Genomic DNA, 15,590 nt, shown 5'->3' on the forward strand with positions numbered 1-15,590 from the left:
TGAATTCATGCAGCATATTTTTCTATAATTTTCTTTTCTGTGAAGTTCTTCATAGGTTTTATATTAGTGTTCTGATAAACATAAGTTTTGAAAGTATTCTCTCATTCTCTGTTTTCCAAAAAAATTGTGTATTATTTCTTCTTTAAATGCTTGATAAAATTAACCAGTGAAAACATCTGGGATGGAGTTTTCTTTATAGGAAGTTTTCAAATTGCAAATTTAATTTCTTTGACAAATATGGATTTAATCTATTCCTACCTGTGTCAATTTGGGTAATCTGTGAGGAATTTACCCATTTTGTCTGTGATTGACATTATTAGCATAAAGTTGGTTATCACATTCTCTCTTTAAATTCTTTTGACATCTGTAGTATTTCTAACACTATCTCCCATTTCATTCTTGATATTGGTCATTTGTGACTTTTTCCTTCTGTTTTAAAGCTCTAGTTGAGGCTTTTAAAATTATACTAATCCTTTCAGAAAATGTCTTGGTTAATCGTTTTCTAAATTCTTTGGGTCTTTTTTCAAAACTTCAAATACTTCCATTTTTATTCTTAGGCTCTTCATCATATTTAATCTATTCTTTTTCTAGCTTCTGAAGAGGGAAGGTTGGATCATTGATTTTATACTTTATTTTTATCTAAGATAGGATTTAATACTATAAATTTCCTCCATCTTACAAATTTTGATGTCATATTTTTATTAGTATTCAGTTCAAAATAATTTTTAATTTCTCACGTGTGTTTTTCTTCGACCTTTAGGTTGGTTTAAAATGTGTTGTTTAATTTCCAAGTTTTTTAAAGCAATTTTTGAGTCATCTTTTCTTATTGAATTCTAATTTAACATTGGTGTGGTGGTCAGAAAACATATTCTATATGGTTTCTATCCTTTGAAATTTATTAACAATTGTTTTACAACCCTGCATATAGTGGATGTTCCACACTCAAGAAGTCTGGGTATTCTATTATTTAGTGTGGTATTCTTTGGATGTTAATTATGTCAAATTGATTGATGGTGTTTTCAAATATTTTATCTTTATTAGTTTTTGCTGACCTGTTTTATCAACTGAGAGAGTATTGTTAAAAATCTCTATAATTATGGATTTGTCTCTATTTTCTCTAGGATTATTAATTTGCTCTACATGTCTGAAAACTTTATTATCAGGTATATTCATACTTAAATTGTTCTATTTTCTGATGTTTACTTTTTAATTTTTGTCATTATTTTCTCTTTTATTATTAGGAAATGTCCATACTTATTCTAAGACTTGGTCTTGAAGTCTAATATGTGTAATGTTAATATAGCCACACTCACTTTCTTACTCTTATTATTTGCATGGTATATATTTCCCTTCCTTTTGCTTTATGATATCTATGTCTTTATGTTTAAAATGTGTCTGTGACTAGCAATGTATAGTTTGGCCTTGAGTTTTTTACTCACTCTAACAAGCTCTGCCTTTTTGAGCTCTTTTATCTTCCTCCTCAACTCTACTAGATGACTATGTTTTGCCTAGGCTAAACTTAACTTCCCAGTGCTCTGATAAGGAAATTGTCCCCAGGCTGAAAGTGAGGTCCCTATGGGGTTCCCATGTGAATTGCCTGTTGTTCAATGCTTGAAAACACTTACCTTACATTTCTAGTCTAGTTTTATATTTATTTATGGAAGGAGGACAAGCCTAATACTGTTAATCCAGAATGACTGGAAGCCAATCATAGAAATTTGGAATGTATCACTGATCATTTAAAAAAGAAGAAATAGTAGTTCTGCTTTTAGTTAGGATGTAAATAATTATGACACCATAGGAGAGGACAGGCTGACGAACTATAGTAGTGTTGCAGTTTTCCTCACATGATGACATCCAGATAAGAGTTCAAAGAGGCTGAGGTGACTGTAGTTGGAATAATCAGATATTAGGAAGTTATGTAGAGAAAAAAAAAAGCACTCCATAAATCTATCATTTAGTCTTTGGCTGAAACATAAGCTGTGTATATTAGACTAAAACTCCAGAAGGCCAGGAAAGAACAACTACCAGGAAGCTCTAAGTGAAAAAGTCTTTGGAGTTCACTCAGGGCTGTGACACATTCGACTTCTGACTGGCCAGAGGGGTAGAAATAGGGTATTCAGTAAATATCCAGAATGGCCATACTTAAGTGTAGAGCTAGAATAACCCAAGAATGAAGATTAGTCTAGACCCTCATCCCCACCAATAAACTCTTTAGCTAATTTAAAAAATTTTATTTTTAAAAACTAATTTTAAAAATCAAGCTAATCTGAAAGTAAGTTAACTGCTCAACAAAACAAACTTCAATACAGTATCGTATCGAAGAAAACACAATGCAGACATTCAGTGCTGTAACATTTATAATGCACAGCACCCAATAAAAATTTACCAGCTGTGTAAATAAGCAGGAAAATGTAAGCTAAAGCTAAAAAGTCAGTCAATAGAAACAGATAAAAAAGTGACTGAGATGGTGAAAGACAGATAAGAACTTTTAAAAAGCTATCATACTCAGAATAGCCAAGACAATATTGAAGAAGAAAAAAGTTGGAGGACTGACATCATCCAACCTCAGAAGTTAATGTTAAGTTACAGTTGTTAAGATAGTGTGGTATTGATGAAAGAACAGACACATAGATCAATGGAACAGAATAAACAGCCCAGAATTAGATCCACATAATTATAGTCAACTGATCTTTGACCAAAGAGGAATGGCAATATAATGGAAAAAAAAAAGATAGTCTTTTCAACAAATGATACTGGAACATCAGGATATTTATGGGCAAAATAAATAATCTAAATACAGACCTTAAATCCTTCACAAAAATTAACTCAAAATGGGTCATAAACTTCAATGAAATATGCAAAACTATAAGACTTCTAGAAGACAACATAAAAAAATATGGATAACCTTGGGTATGGTGATGATTTTTTAGATTTGACACCAAAGGCACAATTTATTAAAAGAAATAATTAATAAGTTGGACTTCATTAAAATTAAATATCTGCTCAGTGAAAGACATTGTCAAGAGAATGAGAAGTCACGTCACTGACTAGAAAAAATATATGCAGAAGACATATCTGATAAAGAACTTGTCCAAAATATACAAATAACTCTTAAAACTCAACAATAAGGAAGCAAATAACATAATTTAAAAACAGACAAAAGACCTAATAGACACCTCACCAAAGAGATATACCAATGGCAGATAAGTTTAAGAAGATGTTCATCATTATATGTTGTTAAGGAATTTCAAATTAAAACATCAATGAAATACCACCATACAACTATTGAATAGCTAAAATCTAAAACATTGATACCACCAAATGCTGGCTAAGATGTGGAGCAACAAGAACTCTTATTCAATGTTGGTGGGAATGCACAATAGTTCAGCTACTTCGGAAGATAGTTTGGCAGTTTCTTACAAAACTAAGCATGTTGTAACCATATGGTCCATAATTGTACTCCTTGGTATTAACCCAAAGGAGTTGAATACTTATTTCCACGCAAAAATCTGCACACAGATGTTTATTGAAGCTTTATTCATAGCTTCCAAAACTTGGAGGCAAACAAGATGTTCTTCAGAAGGTGAATGAATGAAAAAATTGTGGCAAATCCGGACAATAGAATATTATTCAGCACTAAAAAGAAATGAATTATCAAGCCATGAACAGACATGGACAAAATCTAAATGCATATTACTAAGTGAAGGAAGCCCATCTGAAAAGGCTACATATGCTGTCACTCCAACTATATGACATTCTGGAAAGGGCTAAAGTTTGGAGACAGTAAAAAGATCAGACGTTTCCAGGGATTACAGGTTGGGAGAAATGAATAGGCAGAGTAAGTAAGATTTTTAGAGTAATAAAACTATTCTGTGTAATACTTAGTGGTGGGTACATTTCATTGTACACTCATCCAAATTCATAGAATGTACAACACCAAGAGTAAATCCTAAAGTGAACTATATAGATTTTGAGTAATAATAATTTGTCACTGGGAGTTCACTTATTGTAACACTGTGCTACTGGTGCAGGATGTTGATCTGGAGAAGGCTATGTGTAAATCTGGGTGTGAGTATATTGGAACTCTTATTTTGAGTTCAGTTTTGCTGTGAAACTAAAGCTACTCTAAAAAATAAAGTCTGTTAAAGAATAAGTTCTAAAAATATGTGTAAAGATTTAAAGGAAAAAATAAGAACACAATGATGATAGTAATGAAAGCTACATACAGGACCAAATGGAACTTCTAGAGATGAAATACAATACTTAGCACTTGAAATGAAAAAGTTTACTGCTTGGGTTTGACAGAATACTAAAAGACAAGCAAGAAGAACATTCCAAATTAAAGTACAGAAACAAGTCTAAAAAAATAGAACTTCAGTGACCTGTGTCCCAAAGTCATGTGGTTTAATATATATGTAATTAGAATTGTAGTAGTAGAATAAAGAGGAAGAACAGAAAAATATTTGAAGGAAGAATTGCTAGAAATTTTGTATATTTGAAAAAACTTTAAATCAATAATTATAAGAAGCTCAAGCAAGATAAATGCAATGAAAAGCACACTGAGGCATCTTATAAGTACTATGTTAAAAAAAAACTTAAAAGTTGCCAGAAAAAAGTGCATTCCATACAGGGGAGAAATTAATAATGCCCTTATTTCTATATCAGAAGCCAGAAAACAATGCAATGATATTTGTACTGTGCTAAAAATTCTATATCTAGAGAAAATATCCTTCAAAAATCAAGGTGAAATAAAAACATGTTCAAACAAAAGCTGAGAGAATTCATTGTCAGCAGACCAGCATTGCACAAAAAGTTAAAAGAAGTTCTTCAGGCTGATAGAAAATAATAACAGAAATTAGAATCTACAGAAAAGAATGGAGAGTGCTACAATTTGAAAATGTGAGAAGAGTAAGAGACATTTCCCACCATTTAAAATTTCTTTAAAGATCATTAAGTCAACAATATTAGTCTATGTTTTATATGGTAAAGCAAAGACATGGAATAACTCAGTCAATTTTGTAGCAGAAAAATGAAGTTGAAGGACTTAACCCCACTATATTACAGGTGACTGACTATAAAGATACAGTAATCAAGGCATCCGTGAAATTAAAAGATGCTTACTCCTTGGAAAGAAAGTTATGACCAACCTAGATAGCATATTAAAAAGCAGAGACATTACTTTGCCAACAAAGGTCCATCTGGTCAAGGCTATGGTTTTTCCAGTGGTCATGTATGGATATAAGAGTTGGACTGTGAAGAAAGCTGAGTGCTGAAAAATTGATGCTTTTGAACTATGGTGTTGAAGACTCTTGAGAGTCCCTTGGACTGCAAAGAGATCCAATCAGTCCATCCTAAAGGAGATAAGTCCTGGGTGTTCATTGGAAGGACTGATGCTGAAGTTGAAACTCCAGTACTTTGGCCACCTCATGCAAAGAGTTGACTCATTGGAAAAGACCCTGATGCTGGGAGGGATTGGGGGCAGGAGGAGAAGGGGATGACAGAGGGTGAGATGGCTTGATGGTATCACCGACTCAATGGACATGAGTCTGAGTAAACTCCGGGAGTTGGTGATGAACAGGGAGGCCTGGCGTGCTGCGATTCATGGGGTCACAAAATGTCGGACATGACTGAGCGACTGAACTGAACTAACTAGACATAAATGATTGAAAAGACTAGTGAGTCCAGAAATAAACACAGACATATATGGTTAACTGATTTTTAACAAACATGTCAAGGCAGTTCAATAGAGAGAAGTTGATCTTTTATAAACAGTGCTGAAAGAACTGGATATCCTTATGGGGAGAAAAATGAGCTTCAAACCTCACCTCCTATTAATTGTATAAATTAAGTCAGAATGGACCATAGATTTTTTTTTTTTTTTTTTTTGGACCATAGATTTAAATGTAAAACTTAAAACTATAAAGTTCTAGGAGAAGATAAAAGAAAAAATATTTATGATTTTAGCATAAGAAAATATCTACTTAATATACAAAAATCCCAAGTGCAGGCATGTTCATTCGTGTCCAACTCTTTGTGACTCCATGGGCGGTAGCCCACCAGACTCCTTTGTCCATGGTATTCTCCAGGCAAGAATAATGGAGCGGGTTGTCATTCCCTCTCCAGGAGATCTTTCCGACCCAGGGATCGAACCTGCATCTCCTGCATTGTCAGGCAGATTATTTACCACTGAGCCACCTGGGAAGCCCCAAAATCCCAAGGCATAAAAGAAAAAAATTAATAAGACTTTTGCAAAATTTAAAATGTCTGCTCTTTGAATAACACTGCTAACAGTAGGAAAATGCAGGGGAAAACAGGGGGAAATGCAAGCAACAGACTAGAAGAATATGTTTGCAATATATACATCTGACTAAAGATTTAGACAACACACATTTACTTCCTCACAATTCTAGAGACAGAAAATCCAAGATCAAGATGCCAGCAGGGTTGGTTTCCTCTGAGGCCTCTCTCTTTGGCTTGCAGATGTTCACCCTCTTGCTGCCTCTTTACGTGGCCTTTTCTCTGTGTGTGTTCATCCGTTATCTCTCTTGGTATATCTAAATTTCCTCTTCTTATAAGGATATCAATCAATGGATTGGGACCCTCTCTAGTGGTCTAATTTAGTGTAATCACCACTTCAAAGTCCTTTCTTAGAATATCATTACATTCTTACACACTACATTCTTAGCTCTGTGTGTCACACAATCTTGTGCAACTCTTGGTCACCCTACGGACTGAAGCCCTACAGGCTTCTCTGTCCATCGAATTTCCCAGTCACTACCAGCTTACCCAGGTGGTGACTGGCATGGGTAGCCACTCCCTTCTCCAGGGGATCTTCCTGACTCAGGGATTGAACCTGTGTCTCCTGCATCATAGGTGGATTCTTCACCTCTGAGTCATTATGACTTCAATATATGAATTTTGGAGAGAAACAATTCATCCCATAACAGACCGTCATCTTATAAATTCTCACTTAATCTGTATAAGCAGCAAAGTTCTAGGTCAAGTGTTTCTAATTTGAAACACCAAAAAACAAAGTCACAGCTGCTTAACCTATTCCTAGACGTGAGCCAGTTTATAGAACCAGAATGTCTTGAATGAAGCGGAGACCGGGTCACTTTGAGAACGTATCACGCTACATTGTCAAGAGTGTGTACTGTTAATACTTATCCCAGGTTTCTCCATAAAGATCTATAGCATTTTATTAGAAGGACTGTACATTGTGGATAAGGAAATCATCAGAAATTTCATGGATTACTGAACACTGGCTCTGAGTTCACACTAACTCAGGGAGACCCAAAACATCACTGGGGTCCACTAGGACTTAAAATCAGGTGATCAACAGAATTTTAGTTCAGGTTCATCTCACAATGTGTCCACCCAACATCCTGCAGTTATTTTCCCTATTCCAGAATGTATACTTGAAATAGAAATAATTAGAAACTGGCAGAATCCCCCATGTGATCCTTGGCTTGTGGAAAGTGAAAGTGAAGTCTCTCAGTTGTGTCCGACTCTTGGAGACCCTGTGGATTGTAGCCTACCAGGCTCCTCCATCCATGGGATTCTCCAGGCCAGAGTAGTGGAGTGGGTTGCCATTTCCTTCTCTAGGGGATCTTCCCGACCTAGGGATCGAACTCAGGTCCCCCGCATTGCAGGCAGACACTTTAACCTTTGAGCCACGAGGGAAGCAGTGAGAGCTAATTTGAGAGGAAAGGGCAAAGTGGAAGCCACTAGAGCTGTCTATACCTATGAAAATAGTAAACCATAGCATGCCACCTTTCTGGAAGGATCTCAGAGATTAATACCACCATCAAGGACTAGAAATATGCAGGAATGTTGACTCCCATCGTTCAACTCATCTATCTGGCTTACACAGAAAACACATGACTCTTAGAGAGTAACGGTGGATTATTGTAAGCTTAACCAGGTGGTGACTCCAGTTGCAGCTAGCGTTTCAGTTAGAGTCTCATTGCCTGAGCCAACTAACACAACTTGTGGTACGTAGTGTGTAGCTGCTGTTGCTTTTTCCCTTCAGTACCTGTTGGGAAAACCAAAGCTATTTGCTCTCAGCTGGCCAGGTCAGCAGTACACCTTCACTGTTCTGCTTTATGTCATAATTTGGCCTGCAGCAAGCTTTCCCTTCAGCAAGACATCGCACTGGTCCATTACACTGATGGTATCATGTTGACTGGACTTAGTGAACAACAAGTAAACTTACTGGCAAGACATTTGCATGTCGGAGGGTGAGAAGTAAATCTGACAAAATTTCAGGGGCCTTCCACCTTAGTGAGATTTCCAAGAGTCAAGTAGAATATGTCAAGATATACCTTCTAAGGTAAAAAATATGTGGTTGCATCTGAGTCCTCTGCAACGAAAAAAAAAAAAAAAAGAGAGAGAGAGACAGACGCATTCCTAGTGGATCTCTTTGCATTTCATAGGCGGTGGTTTAGTCGCTAAGTTGTGTTCGACTATTTGCAACCCCACGGACTGTAGCCCACCAGACTCCTCTGTGCATGGAATTTTCCAGGCAAGAATTCTGGAGTGGGTTGCCATTCCTTCTCCAGGGCATCTTCCTGACCCAGGGATTGAACCTGGGTCTCCTGCATTGTAGGTGGATTTCTTACTGACTGAGCCACAAGGGAAGCCGTCTTTGCATTTTAGAGGCAACACATTCCTCATTTGGATGTTATTCTGGTTCATTTACTCAGTGATCTGAAAAGCCAATTGCTTTGAGTGGGGCTCAGAACAATAGAAGATTCTGCAGCAGATTCAGGCAGCTGTTACAGGTGCCCTGTCCCTTGGGCCTTACGACCTAGCAGATACAGTGGTGTCTGAAGTGTCAGTGGTAGATAGAGCTGTTCTTTGGAAACTTTAGCAGATGGGTGTAGAGCACCATGATCTTCTTTTCATTTGATTTAATTTTAGAACCAGAACCTGAAGAGCCTGGAGACTTTTTAGTAGATGGAAAACTTGAAGAGGTCGAAGAAGAGGCTAAGAAGGAAGAGGAAGAAGATTTAGAAGTAGATTCAGAACAGTCAACAATACCAGCCAATTTGGAACGACTTTGGTCCTTTTCCTGTGACCTAACCAAAGGCCTTAACGTGAGCAGCCTTGCCTGGAATAAAGCAAATCCAGTAAGTTATCAAATGTTTTAATAATTCTATCTGTGGCATTTAAGGGCACTTACCAAGTATAACAATAATGATTTCTTTTTCTCATCTGTTAGGCAAGGGATTTAAATTGACATAACCCCTGGTTTTAAAATTCCTCTGAAAACAAGTTTATATTTTTAAAAGGGGGAAATGCAACAGCTAGAAAACAATGTTTTTTCTTCTTTAATATGAAAATATCACCATTTTTATTTTAAGAGATGTACTTGGAACATGGCTGAATCTATGTCAGATGTTGAGAAGTGGACAAGAAAATAATATATATTTATTTAGTTTAACATGTTAACCAAATTCATGCACCCAAACTTGTATTCTTTTTAAAGAAACCATATTTGGAAGTATGTACTTAATCCATGAGGTCGAAAAAGAGTCAGACATGACTTAGCGACTAAATAACAACAATAACAGCTTAATCCAGTGACCCTGTAAAAGAGCCAAATAATTTCGAGATTCCTTAAGAACTAATACCACAATGGATACTTAAATAGCACCTACTATATACCAGGCTCTATTGTAAATGTTTTACTTGTATTATCACAAATCTATGAATAAGGCACTCTTTTCCTCACTACGTTGCACTGAAGCACAGAAAGGATAACTTGCCCAAAGTTATATAACCAGTAAGCGAGACAGAATCCAAACCGAGACACCCAGCTCCAGAGTTCTTACTTCTAGTGAAAGTGAAGTGAAAGTCGCTCAGTCTTGTCCGACTCTTTGTGACCCCATGCACTACACAGTCCATGGAATTCTCCAGGCCAGAATACCGGAGTAGGTAGCCTTTCCCTTCTCCAGGGGATCTTCCCAACCTAGGGATTGAACCCAGGTCTCCCGCATTGCAGGCAGATTCTTTACCAGCTGAGTCACAGTGAAGCCCAAGAATACTGGGGTGGGTAGCCTATCCCTTCTCCAGGGGATCTTCCTGACCCAGGAATCGAACCAGGGTCTTCTGCATCGCAGGTGGATTCTTTACCAACTGAGCTGTTAGGGACGCCCTTCAGTAGTACTCTTGCCTGGAGAATCCCATGGATGGAGGAGCCTGGTGGGCTACAGTCCATGGGGTCGCAAAGAGTCCGACAGGACTTCACTTTCACTTTTAGTACTGCTCTGTTAAAAATCATCTTGAGGAAAATGAGATGAATCATCAAGCTGGGGAACGGTATGTTTTCTTGTAAAAAAAAGAATGATTATAGAGTAATGAGAGTTATTTTTTCCTGAGATTTATAAACTGGTTCTGAAGACATGATTCTCAACTAGTGCTTCTGGAATAACTTTTTTTTTTTTTTTGGTCATTTTTGAGAAATATTTATTTATTTTGGCCTCAATGGGTGCTAGTTGCAGCATCTTTTTCTTGGTTGTTGTTGTTTGGCTCAGGCTGAGTTGTCCCACAATGTGTGGAATTCCAGTTCTCAACCAGGGATTGAACCCATATACTCTGCATTGGGAAGTGGACCCCCAACCACTGGACCACCAGGGAGGTCCCTGATTAATGTTTAAAGTCATCAGAACTAATTTGTTTAAACTGTATTGTTTTATGCATGTTTTAAGAATTAGCCTTGTTTTATCGCTATACCTTGTAAGGTACTGTGTGCAAACATGATAGGTGTTATGGCTATTAAAAACCTACAATCAACCTGAAACTAACAAAACACTGTAGATCAACTCTACTCCAATAAAAAATTTTAAATGAAAAATAAAACTATGATCATTTTTGTCAAAACCTAAATAACACATTACTTAAATATGTATATTATTTTGAATAAAATAAAATACTTTTAGTGTGAATTTGTCTTTATAAAACTATATTAGGGAACATCTTGTAGATAAGTGAAATTTAATAAATCAGTAATTGGGTAATAAAGACAAATGAATCATTTTAAGAAACTGAATATACTCACAGCTAAAAATTAATATATTGCTATTTAGAATAAAGTTAATTTTGAATGAAGCTAAAAATATAACAGATGATATCCATAATATTTATTAATTAATTCTATAAATATTTGTTGAATATTAACTCTCTGCAGAAACTTTGTTAAAGCACTGTAGATACAGTAGTAATTTAGTCACATGTAGGCTCTGGCCATACACTAGTTTCCTATGTGCTTTAATAAGGAAAAATAATACCATGGGAACACATAAGAGAGGGTTGTGAATGCTTCTTAGAGGAATTGATGTCTATTCTGAGTCTAAAAGAGATGAATAAGAGTTTGTCAATGTCAAGGGTAGTGATGAAGAGTATTTTAAGACAGAACTGTGGAGATACGATGTTGATTGGGAGGTAGGATGGTGATAGGACTGTCTTTGTATTCTTTCTGATTACAAAGGAAAGTCTGGTTTGTTTAATAATTAAACTTTTGTGCATATGTACTTATACAGTTGACCTTGAATAAAAGGGGGTTTGGGGTGCCAACCTTTTATGCAGTTAAAAATCTAAGTGTAACTTTTGACTACCCCAGAACTTAACTACTAATAGCCTACTGTCCACTGAAAGAATTGCCAAACATAAATGGTCAATGAACACATATTTTGTGTGTTATGTGTATTATAAACTGTAACCTTACAATAAAGCAAGCTAGGGAAAAGAGAATATTATTAAGAAAAATAATAAGAAAGAGAAAATACATTTATAGTCAGTTCAGTCATTCAGTCCTGTCTGACTCTTTGCAACACCATGGGCTGCAGCACACCAGGCTTTCCTGTCCATCACCAACTCCTAGAGCTTGCTCAAACTTACGTCCATTGCATTGGTGATGCCATCCAACCATCTTATCTTCTATCATTCCCTTCTCCTCCTGCCTTCAATCTTTCCCAGCATCAGGGTCTTTTCCAATGAGCCAGTTCTTCACATCAGGTGGCCAAAGTATTGGAGTTTCAACTTCAACATCAGTCCTTCCAATGAATATTCAGGACTGATTTCCTTTAGGATTGACTGGTTGGATCTCCTTGTAATCCAAGAGACTCTCAAGAGTCTTCTCCAACACCAAAGTTCAAAAAGATCAGAAGATCAATTCTTCAGTGCTCAGCTTTCTTTATAGCCCAACTCTCACATCCATACATGACCACTGGAAAAAATCATAGCTTCGGCTAGACAGACCTTTGTCAGCAAAGTAATGTCTCTGCTTTTTAATATGCTGTCTAGGTTGGTCATAGCTTTTCTTCCAGGGAGCAAGCGTATTTTAATTTCATGACTGCAGTCACCATTTGCAATGGTTTTGGAGCCCAAGAAAATAAAGTCTGTAACTGTTTCCTTTGTTTCCCTATCTGTTTGCCATGAAGTGATAGGACCGGATGCCATGCCCTTATTTTTCTGAATGTTGAATTGTAAGGCAACTTTTTCACTCTCCTCTTTCACTTTCATCAGGAGGCTCTTTAGTTCTTTGCTTTCTGCCATAAGAGTGGTGTCATCTGTGTATCTGAGTTTATTGATATTTCTCCCAGCAATGTTGATTTCAGCTTGTGCTTCATACAGCCAAGCATTTCGCATGATGTACTCCAAATATAAGTTAACTAAACAGGGTGACAATATACTCCTTTCCCAATTTGGAACCAGTCCATTGTTCCATGTCTGGTTCTAACTGTTGTTTCTTGTCCTGCATACAGATTTCTCAGGAGGCAGATAAGGTGCTCTGGTATTCCCATCTCTAAGAATTTTCCACGGTTTGTTGTGAGCCACACAGTCAAAGGCTTTGGCGTAGTCCATAAAGCAAAAGTACATGTTTTTCTGGAACTCTCTTGCTTTTTCTATGATCAACGGATCAATGGATCAACATTTATAGTACTGTACTGTATTTAGCAACACTGTTAAGTGTATGTCATCCATTTAACAGATGAATTGTCTGTCAGTGCCTACATCAGTGTTGTCTTAGATGATGCAAAACACTGTAGATGTTACATGTGTTACTTAGACATCAAAAATAAAAAGATAATATGAAAAATTCATATTTTTTCAGGTATAGTGATTTATATATTGTTGATAAAGAAGCAGCAATATGATTGCTTTGTGGTAGCCTCATGTAATTGATATGATTGCTTCAGGATAGCCTAGACTATACACTAATGAATGAATTGTTATAAAATTTCAATGGCATACAGTATTATAGTCATATTCATAATGCTGTATTGGAAACATTGTTACCCTAAAAAAAAGCTACTTACCTGTGATGATAGGCTGATATGCAGTTTCCTCAATTATGAGAGTGAGGCATTCTTTATGATAATGTATAATTCTTTGAAAGCAAAGTTATAAAACAGTAATAAAATGAATACATTATAAATTTTATATTAAATGTTTACTTATGCCTATCAAAGGAATAGACTGTTATCTACATACATTTTATACATTCACGAAAAATCCTTTTTTTAATGTTTTGGATTTCTAGGCTATGCAGTTTTTCTGTGAATTTTTTCAAATGATTACAAATCTCAAAAAAATGTTTCAATATATTTATTTAAAAGAATCCATTTATAAGTAGACCTACACAGTTCAAACTCATATTGTTCAAGGGTCAATTATAAAAGCATTTCTGGAAATGACCTGCTGTATTAATCAGCTGAAGCTGCCATAACAAAATACCAGAGACTGAGTGGCTTAAACAACGGAAATTTATTTCTTACAGTTCTGGAGGCTGATTCATTTCCTGGGTAAGGCTCTCTTCCAGGCTTGACTGTATCCTCACACGGTGAAGAGAAAGGGCTCTTAGGTTTCTTCCTCTTTTTGTAAGGAACCCAATCCTATCAAATGAGGACCCCACATGCCTGGACTCGTTTAACCTTAATAACCTCCTAAAGGTGCTATTTACAAATATGATCACATATTTTTAGGGTTTAGGAATTCCACAAATGACTTTTAGGAGAGGAGACACAATTCAGTCCATAACACCTCACTTTAAATTTAAATGTCTTCTATTTTATATTTGAAAAAATTAGATCATCCTTAAAAACCTATAGGAGATTATAATGTAATAATAGAATTTTTGAAGATTATCTCAATGTGTAAAAGAGCTTGTTAGCAATTGGTTCTTTTTGAGTACTTATTTTTCAGTCTGAAAATGTAATTATTGTTATGATTTTGCTTAGGAAGATGGAAATGAAGAGTGAAAATAGATGGCATATGGTGTTTTTTTTAACCTTAATTAAAATATCATCACTCTTTTTAACACAGCTCATTAATATACATCTTCATACATTTGCCAATATTTTTATGCTATCCTCTCTTAGTTTGAATTTTCCTGGTTTTCAGGACCTTTTGGCTATTGGCTACGGACACTTTGGATTTAAGGAGCAAAAAAGAGGATTGGCCTGCTGCTGGTCAATAAAGAACCCCATGGTAACTTGAGCAGGAATAAGATCTATTTTTATTTAATTAAATGTTGACATAATTCTCATAAAGTACTAGATAGCTGTATTTGATAATTAAGCAAAGTCAAGGAAGTTTTATCATGCAAGACTTTATTTTCTTTGGTTTAAATCTGTAACACTTAAATAATTAAAACTTATTCTGATACTTAATAGGATAAAGTAAATTCACTACTGTGTGCTGTTAGATCTGATGATCCAGGGCCGAACCATTATTGTATATCACTGCCTGTTATAAAGAAAAATATTTGCAAATGCAAACTTTAAAAATTGTTTCATTTACTATTGGATTGTTTTTCAGTATATGAAAAACTCATCACTTTATAAGATAGATTTCTGTTATCCTCAATAGTTGTAAAATAGATTCATATAATATCTTACTGTTATGAATTTTTAAAGAAAAGGAACAAGAATCAGTTATGTTTTTTGCTAAATAGCTCTAGTCAATCTGTCACTTACAGGTTTACCTTTAGTTCTTTTGTTTTTGTTTTTTGTTTGTTTGTTTGTTTTTATCGCACCATGCGGGATCTTAAGTACCCTGACCAGGGGTCGAACCTGCACCCTTTGCAGCGGAAGCAGAGAGTGTTAACCACTGGACTGCCAGCGAAGTCCTTTTACCCTTAGTTTTACTTTACAACAGAAATGTAAAGTGGACTACTTTAATAAGATCAGAAAGGCATACAAAAATAATTGGAGTTCTTATAAATAACCCTCGTCTGTTAGGAAGCTGGGTTTATATAGCCTAAAAGAAAGGAAGAAGCAATTTTAAACATGTGGAAGGATTGACAGGATTCATCAACAGCAAGTTGTCTTCTTTTCCATGTAGGTTGTTAGAACCAAGAAAGGATTTGAATTGGACATTCAAACAAAACAATAAAACTCTAGACAGAGTTGTAGAAAAGAGTAACTTGGAAAGTTTTAGAGCTTCTTCTATCTTATTTAGAAATGATTAGATAATACACGCATTAGAAACAGATACTGGGAGATAGGAATTTTGCAGGATAATTTATTTGGTGGCTATTATTTGTATTTTCAAGAATGTAGACCTGTGATGGAAAATCCTAT

At 35.7% G+C, this 15,590-nt stretch overlaps 1 protein-coding gene across 1 annotated transcript in view; it reads left to right on the forward strand.

Annotated features, from left to right (window-relative positions):
• DNAI4 (dynein axonemal intermediate chain 4) overlaps positions 1-15,590 on the forward strand; it is a 103,943-nt gene that overhangs the window by 64,774 nt on the left and 23,579 nt on the right. Inside the window, 2 exon segments of the mRNA XM_043461026.1 lie at positions 8,926-9,134; positions 14,410-14,496. Coding sequence (XP_043316961.1) covers positions 8,926-9,134; positions 14,410-14,496 — 296 coding nt within the window.

The sequence above is a fragment of the Cervus canadensis genome, chromosome 2, assembly GCF_019320065.1.
Source record: "Cervus canadensis isolate Bull #8, Minnesota chromosome 2, ASM1932006v1, whole genome shotgun sequence".
Taxonomy (NCBI): Eukaryota; Metazoa; Chordata; class Mammalia; order Artiodactyla; family Cervidae; genus Cervus; species Cervus canadensis.